This window comes from Chroicocephalus ridibundus, chromosome 19, assembly GCF_963924245.1.
Source record: "Chroicocephalus ridibundus chromosome 19, bChrRid1.1, whole genome shotgun sequence".
Lineage (NCBI taxonomy): Eukaryota > Metazoa > Chordata > Aves > Charadriiformes > Laridae > Chroicocephalus > Chroicocephalus ridibundus.
The window spans coordinates 1,993,413-2,006,805 of record NC_086302.1 but is presented as its reverse complement, the minus strand read 5'-3'; the positions used below and the strand labels follow the sequence as shown (position 1 = coordinate 2,006,805).

Here is a 13,393-nt window from a genome sequence, read left to right as displayed (position 1 = left end):
AAATGCCCCCATTCCGGAAGGGCTGTGACTGCTCTGATACCAGGGCTGACGGTTCATCTCCAGAGGGTGTACAGAATGTGGTCCCTGGGTGCAGCTTGTCCTGTCACTGTTTCTTGTGGCCACCTGGCGTAGCCCCGTCAGAGCTGAGGTGCAGGGCAGGAGTTGGGCTGGTCCATGGGGAAGCCGCGGCGTTCCTGTGACTCCAGTGAGGTGTGTGGAGGTGCCTCATGTCAGACTCCTGGGTTGGAGGGAGCGCTCCAGAAATCGGGGAAGAATGTTGTCCTTTGTCAAATATTCACCTGGAACTTTATAGCACAGATACTGGCATTGTCCTTTCATACCTTTCTACTTATTCATGCTCCTGGGCCAAAGGGATAAAGAGAATTGTTTTTGCAAGTCTTCAGAGGAGAAACTGTTTCCTTGTCATATACTTTAGATAAGGTTTTGTCAGTCAAGCCTGAGCTGAACTAACTCCAACCTGAAAGCAAATTACATCGTATGCATAAATTCTCATGGGCTCCCTGGATCTCTTTCCTGTGCCTGCTGACTTTTTCCAGCGATGTCCAATATAAAAGAAGTTCCCTGCTATTACAGTTGATGAAGGATATATTGCTTTCCAGATTGTCAGCTTTTGGAAAACTAATTTTTGTTTGCAGTAAACAATTTTGTTTTAGCTGTGTCCAAAGCACATCTTGGTCAGAGTCATGAACACACAAAATACTTCAGTAGATTGATTTGATATGTCATAAAACTGTGTCCTATTTTTCTATCGGGTATTTGTTTTTCTTCAGCTAGGTTTAAGATTATGTACATATTTCTGGCCTCTGTTCTTTGTTTTAACTGCTGATTATGCGAGGCCAGCATAAATTTATATTGATCTTAAAGGTTCTTGCCTTTCATGTGACCTTGAATTTGTTTTCTGAACTTCATGCAACATCAGTAGCTTTTATACCATCAGGAAATGGAAAGATACAGCCTCTTTAATTTCCCAATTTCCTTAAATTGTTCTGATGACATTTACTTATGATTAAAATAAAAAATGTGCGATAGAGAGAGATTCAATATCCCCACATTGCCTATTGAGTGCCAGTCTGGTTGAAGAAAGGAGGATGTGATTGAATTTCAGAGAAGTGAAGCTTATGGCTTTCTGGCAGTCTCCAAGTTATTAAACCAAACCAGGCCTAATTTTCCCACTCTGATAACGGTAATATTCCCAGTCCTGTGCAGCTTTCTGGCACCAAGTTAATGCATCCTTTTAGTGAACTCTGACTAAATGGGACTGAAGTGGAGGAGGGAGGTAGATTTCACTCTTGTCTGTATTACGTATTGACAGAATGCCCTGAGAGAGGCAGATGCCAGGTGCCACAGAAATGCAAAGTACTTTAGCCCGCCCTTGTTAGTGAGTGACGTGCCTAGCTCAGTTTTGGTCCCTGCTGGATTATGGGGCCGTCCTAACTCTCACTGATATAATAAACCAGATATAAAAAGATTCCCTGGGTAGTAAATATGATGGACCATTTTAGATTCATAAAGGCGTGAACTTTGTCTTGTAGAGAGAAGTTCCACTAAGCATTTTTGCACCAAAGTAGGTCAATCTAATTATAATTGGTTTTAATGAGCACTATTCTGCAGTTCTTGTACCTGTAGCTGGTTGGCACTCAGAAGTGCAAATGCCATTCCTGCCTTTGAAAAAAGCAACGAGAAATCAAAGAAGTAATTTTTAATCTAATTCATTTCAACTTGAAAGCCTGGGTTATCTACATGAGCAGGGGTAAACAATCCGGCATCAGTAAGAAAAGCCAGCGCCACCGCAGGCAGCAGCGATCAGCAGCTCTGGTGCTGGCCACAGCATGGATAAAGGCGAAATTCTGCTTTTGGTTTCAAAACAGTTGCCTTGCACGCTGTCTGGAATTTAGCTTTGGTGTGGAGGAGTCACTCCATTAAAGCCGGCAGGAGTCACACCAGTTTGTTTGGGGTGAATTTTTCTTTGTCCCTCAAAGACATTTGTGTAAAGTATCAGTAAAGAGAGGAAAACACTAAGGAGCATTTGTCATGTAGGCTCTTCGCAACACACGTTTACGTACCTGTTTCCCCAGAGAGAAGAAAATCTCATATATCCAGAAATTGTACATCAAGGCAGTTAATCTTTATCTTTGGGACGGAGTGTTCACAGTACTGCTTTGGGGAAGGAAAAATGGATTTGAGGAAGGTGTTGAGTATTTAGCTGGTGGGTACAGGACTGTGCTTTTCTTCTCAGCAGATGCAGCTCTACAGCAGCTCCTTAGGAATACTGATGGGAAGACATTTGCTATGTGGTGAGCCTGCACGAGGAGCTGAAACCTTTCAGAGCTGGGTGAGAGAAAACAGAGCAGCCTGAGAAGGCTGGGTCTGGCCAGCAACTTTTTTTCCTGATGCTCCCTGTCAGGCCTAACAGGGGGATGTAGCGTTACTGGTGATGGCAGCTCTGGGCCACAGTCCATATTGGTTTGCAGAGGTACAGTTTCCAGTTTGGGGTAGGCAGACCAGAGACCAAGTGGGCACATGCTTTTCCCTTATGGCAATCTGCGTGGAAAGGCCCTGGATAAAGACCACGGGCTCTTCTCCCTGCTGGGAGGTGGTTTCAATGGTGAGCAGTGGTTACCTGAAAGAATGTGGATGGGAGGAAAAAGAACTGCTATTCTGAGAAGCTGCAAAGATTTGGGGGGTTTGGGTTTTTGTTTGTTTCAAATAACTATTCGAGAATGGTTGGTTCATTAAAGCCTTAGAATTGTGTCCTGATCTTTCTGGAGTCCAGACAACTTTAATTTCTGATCTTTTGCCATTCAGTTTTTATGGAATCTTGTCCAGACAGACTACTCATTTGGTGACTCAGTTCCTCATTATGTATTATGTCCATTACAGTTTTTGGCCTTTCAAGGTGAGGGGTGGTCTGTCTCTCTTTGTCTGCTCAGTTGAGCCCTGATCTTCTGTCCCTTAGTCAAGCGGAACTGAGGGTAAAAGGGACGATGGGCTTTGGCGTCATTATTCTGCTGTTCTGGCCTCTGAACCCTCATGCTTGAGGCACCCAGCGTGGCCAGGCACTCCTGAAACATGTTAAATCCCTAAACGCACGGTGTATAATGAAGAGTTGGACTTTGTCGTGGGCTGTGAAAGGACGTTTGAATAAGCATCTATTTCCCAGTGACAGTCAGCAGCTGCTGTCATCCAGCTGTTATTAGCCCATTACGTTTAGAGCTAGAGGGAGCGGTGCCCAAGAGATGGGTATCTGGGGTCCAAGTTCCTGCAGGGAGGACAAAGATGAATCTTCAGATTTTACCTTTATCTGTTCCCTGGGACCATGAACTGAGAAGAAATTCAGTGGAAAGAATCCTGTATGATCTGTTTTGATGGTGACGATATTAAACGTGTATCCTACACCATTTGACTTGTACTTTTGTCTTTTCTCTTGCCAGCCCAGAACTGCAGTCACGTTTTGCAGGGCCCAAATGGGACAATACAGAGTCCAGGCTTTCCGTACGGATATCCAAATTATGCAAACTGCACGTGGACAATCACTGCTGAGGAGCAGAACAGGATACAGCTTGTTTTCCAGTCCTTTGCGTTAGAGGAAGATTTTGATGTGTTATCTATCTACGATGGACTGCCTCAGCAGGGGAACCTGAGAACAAGGTACATTGTTCATAACAGTGATGTTTATAAACATGTTCCCATTTCTGCCACTGGGATTAAATCTGGGTTGGAGGTTTATGCTGCAATAAACTGGGAGTGCTTCTTCATGAGCCGTTCTTATAGTTGTTTTGATTTCTTATCTCTGATAAGGTTTGAAATGTTTCTCTGAATGCCTGACAGTAATGATTTATCAAGAGTCATTCTAGACATCCAGAGAAGTTAATTAGAAAATGGAGCAAGAGGAAAGCAGAGCTAATGTGCAGAGGAGCTTCCCTCAATCCAAAAGAGATTCTCTGTGTGGGAGGATGGATAATGGGTTTCAGTTTATAGCTCTGCCAAATGCTTTGTTGGGTGCATTTGGGTAATTCTCTAACTTGCAGTCTGTTCACCAGCTGGACAGGGGTGATGTTCTCTCACATCCAACTGACTGTTGGATCTTTAGGGTAAGGAGTTAATGAGTAATATAGTTTAGTATGAAGACTCTCCATGGGTTTTCATCTCTGAGACTTTCAGGTACCATCCTGGTATTAATATAAAGTTAAATGAGAGGCTGATTTTGGGGAAAAAAAAAATAAAAAATGTATTGCTCCGGTAGCAAATGTTATATGAAATGTCAGACTTCTGCATTTGAAGGAGTCATGATCTCAGACCCTCAGATCTGAGGCAGAGATGAAATCAGCTGGGTGACTCGTGACATGATTGTTGGTGTCTGATGGGGTGTCTGATTGCAGCTGAAGTCTGACAGTAATATATTCAAAAAGTAATAGAAACAGTGGCAGTAGCCAGTGTTAGCAGTCCTAGTAAGAATGCAATAGTCATGGACATCCTGGAAATTAATTTTACTTCAAACCACTTTAGTTCAGGACAGATCCTTTGACCTCAGTGTCTTGTCTAACCCAACTGGAACATCTGAGTTAAAGAATCACTGGTGCAAATCAGCTCTTTATGTAGATGATTTCAGTTATGCAAATAAATCGTATCTTCATCTTGCAACTGTGCTTGAGAATCATCTTAATTATGGGACCTCATCACTTAATCAGAAGGTAGCATAGTGCTTTGGGTATTATGTAAAGGATGCCTATGCCTGGTATAAAATTCTGCTCAGGAAACTTTGTATGGTGGGTAGTCAATGCTGCTCTTGCCCTGAGTTGCCCCTGGCAAATGGCTCTGCTCATCAGCTGTGCCAGATGCTTCCTTTTGCCCTCTAGATGTCAAGGGGAGGTTCTGCTGAAGAAGCAAAATCCAAGAATGAATTCAGAAGTAGGGTCATGGTGGAGTAAATTAGTAAGATGCTGTAGACAAGTTGCATCCAGGTATTGCTCTGAGCTACTCGTGAGCACGATAACGATTATAGGTAGAGGTAACGGCAAAGGGCATCTTCCTACAGTTGACCGCAAAACTCTGAGATACAGCTTGGATAATTTATAGTCCTGTCCTGATAACTTATAGCCCTGCATTTTGGGGGGAAAGTGAGGAGACAAACAAGGCCCTCCCTGTGCATCACTGGTGAGCTTCATGCACAGCTTGGGTAGATTAGTTGTGGGATGAAACCAGGATCGCAAAGCACTGGGAGAACACTTAATCTCCAATGAGATGAGCTGTTCAGGAAATGGGATGTTTTAGTACAAAGTGAAATAAATGGGGGTGAGGGGGAAGGTATTGCGGAGGATTTCTAGAGATCTGAAAGCACTTACAGAGGACTCGCACCAATAAATGAGATATGGGCTCTTGCGTGATGGATGCTTGCATTCTTCCTCTGGATGTTTCTAGATTAGTGACTTCAAAACCTGGAACTTGCTCCTCTGTGCTGTTTGGCGCCTCACTTCTTTGTTCAGCTCATATTTTTCTATGTGTGTGTACATCAATCTCACCTCATTAAGCTCTGTAGCTGTTGCTCAACGCTGGTCTTTTTTCTTTTTTCTTCTCTCCCTTTTTTCTTTTTTTCCTGTGGCCATCAATTTTGTTTTTTTCTTGGGCTGCTTTCCAAATGTACTCAATTCATCATAGAAGTGCACCAGTCGAAGATGGATGACCATGCGTCATTCATCAAAGCTCATGCTACCAGGAGGCGGGCCAAAATAAGCTGTAAGCAAGGGTAAAAGAAGAAGGAGGGGGGAAGCACTCTTCTCTAGAGAGGAAGGTAACTGTTCAGTGTGTTGAAGGCTGATCAACAATAAACAGGGAACTGCATCTCTGCTTCTTCCACTCTTGCGCTTACATTGTTGAGCATCACTGATTTATTTCAGGAGGTCATGCCTGTTTTGCTGGGGGAAGAGAACGATCTTGGTGTCCATTGAGTGCCTTAACCTGTTGATGACACTTTCTTACACTGAGGGATGGAGAAGGGTTAGTCTTCTCAAAACCCTGCTGTTCCATTTAAGCCATCTATTCCTAAGAGCTTCCCTGGCCTGATGTGTCACAGTGTCATGTCTGTGTGCGTTTCTGAGAAGGGGTTAATAATTGCATTCGCCGTGTACTGGCAAACACCCTGTTGTCTTGCAATTTAATGTGGTGTGAAAGTTCCCTAATAGAATAAGAGCAGGCTTAATCCGATGAGACATTTCCTAATAAACTGCTTTACTGTATATTAGGGAATTTGCATTGTGCGTTTGTGATGAGTATGTGAATATTAAATGTGTTTCAGTGTCTTAATTTAGACATCCAGGGCTGTTGTCATTTTTCAGTCCATGACTTAGCTTTGTTTGCTAAAACCAGAGCTTGTTTCCGAGTCCTTGCTCCTTTAGCTTCTCTCCAGTAATTTGCTTTTTCCCGACACCGTACACTGGCTTTCAGCAGGGACCACTGTAACAGGATCTGCTTTGAAATCTGAGAACGACAACGCCTGCAGATTTTTCTCTCCCTTGACTTGAGTAGGAGAGCTGTGTGTTTTCCGCAGTTCAGATGAGGTTTGTAACTTCCCCTTGGTGCCTGTACGTGGCTTCCCTTCTCTTGAGCAGTGTTTGTGCTCGTTACACCAGACCAAACTCTCCCAGATGCCCATCCTTCAAGTTCCTAACTACTCTGAACTGCCAGTGGGATCAGAGGGATGCATGTGGAGACCTGATCTGAAAGCTGCAGTTACTCACGAATAGTCTTTCTTGCAAATTCCCATTGTGCTTTGCTGATTGTGTCATTGTTAGGAGGAGGCTCCAATCAGGTTAGTTCCCTGATTGCTTTCCTGCCATGCTGGGCTTCGAAGCTCAGCAGAGACCTGACTAAAATTTGAATATTTGGAGTTATTTATGGATCGCAGATTGCTACGGGAGTTGGGAGACTCTTTGCACCTTTTCATGTCAGACTGTTGTTATGTGACATAACCAGACAGTAGTTAGCAAGAAAAAAATGTAGCTAAGAATGGAAGCCACATGATATCTTCAAGCTTTTTCATCTGCTGCTGATAACTTGCAGGATGCTTTTAATGTGAGGATCTTAAATTAGTTGCTAATTTCCTTATTTGAAGTTTGAGGCTTGCGGTCAGATCCAGGGGAAATATATTTACAATATATCTGATAAGTCAGTAATTTCAGATACCTAATTCTGTTTTCCTGAAGGGAGCCACTGAATTTACACTCAAACCAGGACTTGTCAATTTAGAAAATCAGATTTACTTTTTTCCTTCCAACGATGTTTAAAACTACTTTGGAAAGCCCAAGGGGCAGAATATGCCATCTTTTTTACCTGAGACTGCTCACTTGCATACGTGCTGAACAATGCTGGGGAACCTCTTCTGATCTTACAGCCCACGGGCTTTCCTTCCCCTGTGACACGGGTAGGTGCCTCCCTCGTCTTCTGGTCTGCTTTCCCTGTTCAAAGGAAAGGTTTCAATGGTACTGAATTTATTTGGCTAAGAAAGTGTTTGTTCGAGCCAGTGTATCTAGAAAAATAAGCATGGTGTCTTCTGCTAAAGTTGTTAGAGATACTTGTCCTCCTTCCTGACAAATGGCCAGAGAGTTAGGAGAGCATTGCCGTCGATGTGCTGTGTATGCAGCTGGAATCCATATGATCTCTCTGGCCATATTTAATTGACTGAAAGATTAAGTATTTTGTTTGAACTTAAAATTCTGTGATACTAGTGATAAGAGTTGAATTATCTACTGGGGTGACCTATTTACAGATACAACAGAAATACCTGTATCTTGCCTGTTTCTCCTTGATAACCTTTTAATTACTCTTTGAAAATTGGACTGAGTGACTGGTACTTAATTACTAATCAGGAGAACAAAGCTTTTGATCTTAAAAACAATGGAAGGGAGGAGGAGACACAGGGAATAGTGAAGGAGAGAATTCCCCCCACGTGCCATATGCTCTCGCTTGCAGAGATGCAAACCCGGGTTAAAATAACAGTGGGGTTCTGGCTTCACAGGTACTGGGTTCTGGATTTGCTGGCGTTCAGTACTGTTAAAGGAATTCCTGGAGAAATAGTGTTTGCCACTTGGTAATACACAGAACTTACATTAGGATTTTGTGTTGAGTCACCTTTGGTCCTGTGATATATTCCGTGTAGCTACCTCGTGTCTCCAAGGTGACTACAGTTCTTTTTACTAAGGATAAAGATAAATAAAATGGAGGGCCAGCTAAATCCTTTTGTCATCTTTAGTGAAGTTCAGAATCCTACCTCCTTTTTGCCTTAGCAGAGTCTTTTGTCACTTCGCATTAACTCCATGGGGGGGGGGGGGAAACAAACCAACAAAAAAACCCCAGTTAAATTTCTCTGCTTTGCAGAATAAAATACACTTTTTTTTTTTTTTTTTTTTCCTGAGAAGATACTTGCTTGAGCTGCTCCAGCAGCATTACAGCCTTTTGCCAGTGGCCTCGTCAGATTGTTCTGGGGAAGTGCTGAATATTTCAACTTCGTCTGTGAGATAACTGATGGAACGAGATCTGGAAGTCCAGGAAACTTAATGGAGTTAATGCAACTGCATCTAGGGCTGTTCAGTTTTGAGATACTCTGTTCACTTTCCCGTATTTATTAGGAGTGTGTGCATCAGGATGAGTGATGAAAGCTGATGATTAAATTGGGGTGGGAGCTCTTTCTCTGCCGCCATGCTGAATGGAACAGGCTTGGGCGGAGGCTCTGATTTGGCCCGTTAATGGATGGGGAGGTGAGGGGATGGAGTAATTCTGGTCCTGGGTAAAGGAGCTGCTCTCAAGACATTGCTCGTCTTGTAGGAACACAACTTGTCTGCAGCAAGGGCTGCCGCTGTGGCGTGGCCTGTACCGTATCTGGTAAAATAGGATCTTGTTGACAGTTGGAAGCTTTTATTCGTGGCCACTGAATAAAATACTAATTGAGGAAGTCGTTTCCTGGCTGGCTGTAGTTCTGTATTTTGTCTGTTGGACTACAGAATTTCTTCCAGGTGTGGCTCTCCCTGCTGTGGTTAGCACAAGCGGTTGGTTGTGTTTGGCCCTTAAGGTGTTGCTGTTACTGAAATAATATTTAGTTTTTAAAATCGTTTTTGTTTTCCCTCTAAACTGCTGATTAACCAAGTTCACAGGTAAAATCTACTAGCAAACCTTGACAATGCGTCTTGCTTCATATTGAGGTATGCAAGTGTATTAAATGTAGAAAGATTTTCTGTAATTGGACAGCATCTAATAGATTTTAATTAAGACTCTGCAGTGGAACAGTCTGCTTTTGATAGATCTGTGAGCACTGAATACGATTAGTCATTAACGTAAGTTTTAAACGGGTGAATTTGAGTAGTATGTGGAAATTCTAGGGAGGATCATGGTGTCCTTAGTCTTCCATGCCCAGGTTGAGGCAACTCTTGAAAGCCCCCTGTTCCTCTGGTGTTGAGTGATGGACGGAGGGGGGGAAATGCCGGTGGAGTGCCCTGCTGTAGGACACTGCTGATGGCTTTGGCCGGTGAAGTCTAACATGCCGGACACCGAGACAGCAGATGGGGTTTTTATTGGACTCTGCCGTTAACCTCTTGTTGCAGAATGTGTTACACTTCCTCAGCTTTTCCTCTTGCAGGTCATCTGCATTGTCTGACAGCGCAGGGCTTTGCTGTTGATAATGCCAAGTAATTGCTGAAGCCCAGGATCTTACGTTCTTCTCTAGACTCCTCTCGCTGGTGTTTGGTTATACTTCAGGTGGACTTTTAATGCAGTGACTGCAAGGCTTTTAGGCAGCAGTAGAGCACTGTGAAGTCTGAAGGTGATCTGATGTGTGGTCACTGTAGACCCTGCAGTGCCCATGTCTACGGTTTTCCCGGTAAACTATGTCTGCGTGATTGGAGCTCTGACGGCTTTCGTGGGGTTGCTCCTTTCCTTACCAGAGATGGCTAATGGTAAAGACAATAGCTGTTATGCGCAGAGCAAGTTTATCATCTTTTTATGCCTGTATGTATGTGGTGTTTAAAATGATAGTCACAGATATTTTTAGTCAATCTTGTCGTTTCTTTTAGACAGAGCTTCTTTTGTTCTTTTAGCAGGAGCGGGCAATTTCCAAAACCAGTGGGTGAGCTTTTGGGGTTAGAGCAAGTGAGATTAGATTTTTTTTTAGCAGTGGAGGGAGAGAAATTGAATTAACCCGTAGCCCTTGCATGGTGCTTCTCATTTTTAGATTACAGAGCGCTTTGTGAAGGAACAGGTCTACTGTACTGTCACAGAGGAAGGGAGAAAGCAGCCCGGGGAAGTTTAGTGAGTTGCCTCAGGCAGCACAGTGAGTTATTAGCTCTTAGCTATTAGTTATTGAACGCGCGTTGCCCAGTTGCTGTGTTCCTGCAGAACTGTACGATGAGAGGGTGACTACTCCACTCCTGCTTGCGTAAGAACCTGTACAAAAAGTCTCTTGACATTATTAGTACAGAATCAGGTCTTCAAAAATAATGTCACTTTCAGTCAATAAATATTGACATCAGTTAGCAGCAAGATGGGCACTTTCTTCACCGATAATTAGTGTGGGTCTCCCAAGGAGAGGACGCTGTGGGCAGTGATGGGTGCTTGGGGGTGGCGGTGGAAGCAGTGCTGGTGGAGCACTGAGGGGGGGCTGGTGTCCCTCAGGAGCAGAGGTCAGGTGTACGTCTTAGTCCTGTTCTGAGCCCCGCCGCTGCTCTGCTCGGAGGCGTTAGATAAGTTCCTTATCTCAGTTTTCCCATCCGTAGAGTGACAACCTGTTTAATTTTTGCAAGTTAAACTTGTAAAATGGTTAAAAGCCCCCATCTGGAGGGTCTGTATTCTAGGGTGGGGAGAGAGAATCCAAGTACAGACCAGGTGAAGTTCACAGCCAGGCCTTTTAATCCCATTTCCTGAAGGGAGTGAAAATGCAGGCACTCCATGTTCTTTTGAATGCAGTGAATATTTAGGTCAAGAAGGTCTGGATTCTATAAGGTCTGACCTTGAGAGTGTCTCAGGCACAGCACCTCTTTTGACAGCGTAGATTTCCCTTTTATCAAAACTAATGAAAGTCTACAGGAGATGATACAGTCTTGCTAGATCGTTGAAGATGCAACGGGATTGTGGAGTGCTATTACTTGCAGGCTCAAATAGAACATTGACAAGTCTTCAGTGCCCATTGACTCCAATTCATTATGTCCCTGTTGGGTGGCAGAGGGTGGCCCAGCTCCTTTTAGACTATTCTGAATTGGATTTTTGTGTGCTGCAAGAGCAACTGCTGACATCTGGTCCTTTTTCTTAATAAAGACTGTAATTGTCTGTTTGTGATTTCGTAGCTGTTTGGAAAACATAAAGGCCTCTGCTGTCCAAAGATGCAATAATTGTCCTTACATCTTTAGCAATTTTTATAATATTTAGGCTTGCAGCCGATTAGAGCTGCTACAGTGGAATAAAAGGTTTAGGAAGGAGATAAATATTTTCATCTTAACTGTGCTGTAGCTCATGTTGTCACTGATCGGTGTGCAAATTGAAGTGTGAAATGCTGCTGTTCTAGCATTTTTATAGAATATTTTCTTAGCTGTTGAAGTTGGGACCTTTAGTTGTCCAGGTGCGTGGCGAGACATCCTCTCTCACTCCAGTTGATCCCAGTTTGTGTGTGTGTGGCAGAGGGAGGAGTATGGGAACAGAAAGAAGTGACTAGCACCGGGGCAAGCAGTAGCTCTGATGCTGTTGGATTTGAACCCAGGGCTTTTCACCTGGAGTTACGGGGCTCTCCTGCTAAACGTCAGCAGTTAGCAACACTTCCATCCTGTTTCTCACAATATTCAGCATTCACACGAGGTGCAAGTGAATAGAGTTAGATATGACATGAATCAATATTACAGCCTTTTTGGATAAATCTTCATCGGCAGGAACAATGAGATTGGTTTCAGGTTTTTCATCATGCAACGTATCTTCTAAAAATCAAATTTCTTAATAACCTACTTTGAGTGCATTGGCTACAAAGGACGACTTGCATTGTTTATTTGTTCTATTTGTGTGCTTCTTTTTAACTCTTAGCTTTATAGAAAGTAAACTTCCAGTGTTCCTTCTCATCTGTTGTCAACAGATTTTGTTTTATTATGTGTTACTGTAAATTAATCTTAAGCAATCAGTGTAGGCATACCTGTATGAGGTGGGAAGTGAGACTGCAGTTGATGTGGAAATGCCCCGGGTGGATTGAAGCTGGCTGTCCCGGGATGGTGTGGGCAGAACAGTGCTTGCCTGATGCTGTGGCTTAATAGTTACTTGGGGGAAGTAAAGATTCTTTCAATGATCATGACTAGTTCAAATCCTGAGGGATTTTTATGCATAAAGAGTGAAAGGGATGCACAGACTTGGCACATGAGACCTGGATTCACTCTGCGTGTCAGCTTTGGCTCTTTACAGTTGTGTGGCTTTAGCTTCTTGAGATTCAGATGGAGAAAACAGGAGGAACGGGGATATATATGTAGTAAGCACATATATTAACAAAGCCATAATTAAAGTTTTTGCTTGACTGTGTCACCTGCAACAGCATTTGAAACTAATGGTCGTTTATAGTCCCACAGTACCTGTTTGCCACAAATCTAGTGCTCGGTGCTTTTCACCTGGGAATCTCCCTAAGTTCTCACCGAGGCTTCTAAGCATCCGTGCAAGCTTGTGGGCGGTCAGCATTGGGTACGGCGGGGACTGGGGTGCGGGAGGAACGGGAGGTTCAGACTGCAGATCAGTGGCACACCTGAGAGCGTAGCCATGGAGTCGAGACTTCCAGCAGTGCGGTTTCAAAAAGCTGCTTCTCAGCTGAACGAGCTCCAACGAGTTAGGAATGGTATGGCTGTTCAGAATGCTGCTGACCTGAGAACTTGGGTGTTTACTCTGCCTTTCTTGCACTGTAGCTGGTTTGAACGTTCATATCTGTTTAAATGTGAAGTTCTTTAAGGCTGGAGGGTGCTGGTTTTGCGCTGCGTGCAGCAGAAGAGTTGGGGTGACTGAAGGGCTGGTGTGGATATTGGGGTAGTCGCAACACCTCCACTATGGTAACGCTGCCTTGTTGTTCACCAGCTGCATTGTGGTTAGCAATAAGCCTTGTGTAATTTGCAGGGGGTTCCGAAAACTTATTTTTCCCATTTACTAGATTTCACACTCCTGATAACTTTTTTTTTTTTTTTTAAGAAAGCTGGAAATAACCTAAAACTGCCAAGTTTTGAATTGACACTGCTGAGCCTTACTTGGTTTATATCCAAACTTGTCTTTGTTTACCCAGAATATCAGCACAGATTTGCCAAGAGGTTACTAAAATTTGGTGAACCTTTCTGTGAATTTGTGGTTTTTTTTCTGTTTGTAATAAAAAGACGGAAAATAT

General features: G+C 43.4%; 1 protein-coding gene across 3 annotated transcripts in view; it reads left to right on the top strand.

Moving 5' to 3' along the window:
* The window catches only part of CSMD2 (CUB and Sushi multiple domains 2), a 297,274-nt gene that overhangs the window by 24,232 nt on the left and 259,649 nt on the right, over window positions 1-13,393 (top strand). For all 3 annotated transcript variants that reach the window (XM_063355710.1, XM_063355709.1, XM_063355711.1), the window contains exon 2: window positions 3,453-3,669. In XM_063355710.1, coding sequence (XP_063211780.1) covers window positions 3,453-3,669 — 217 coding nt within the window. The remainder of the gene's footprint in view (window positions 1-3,452; window positions 3,670-13,393) is intronic.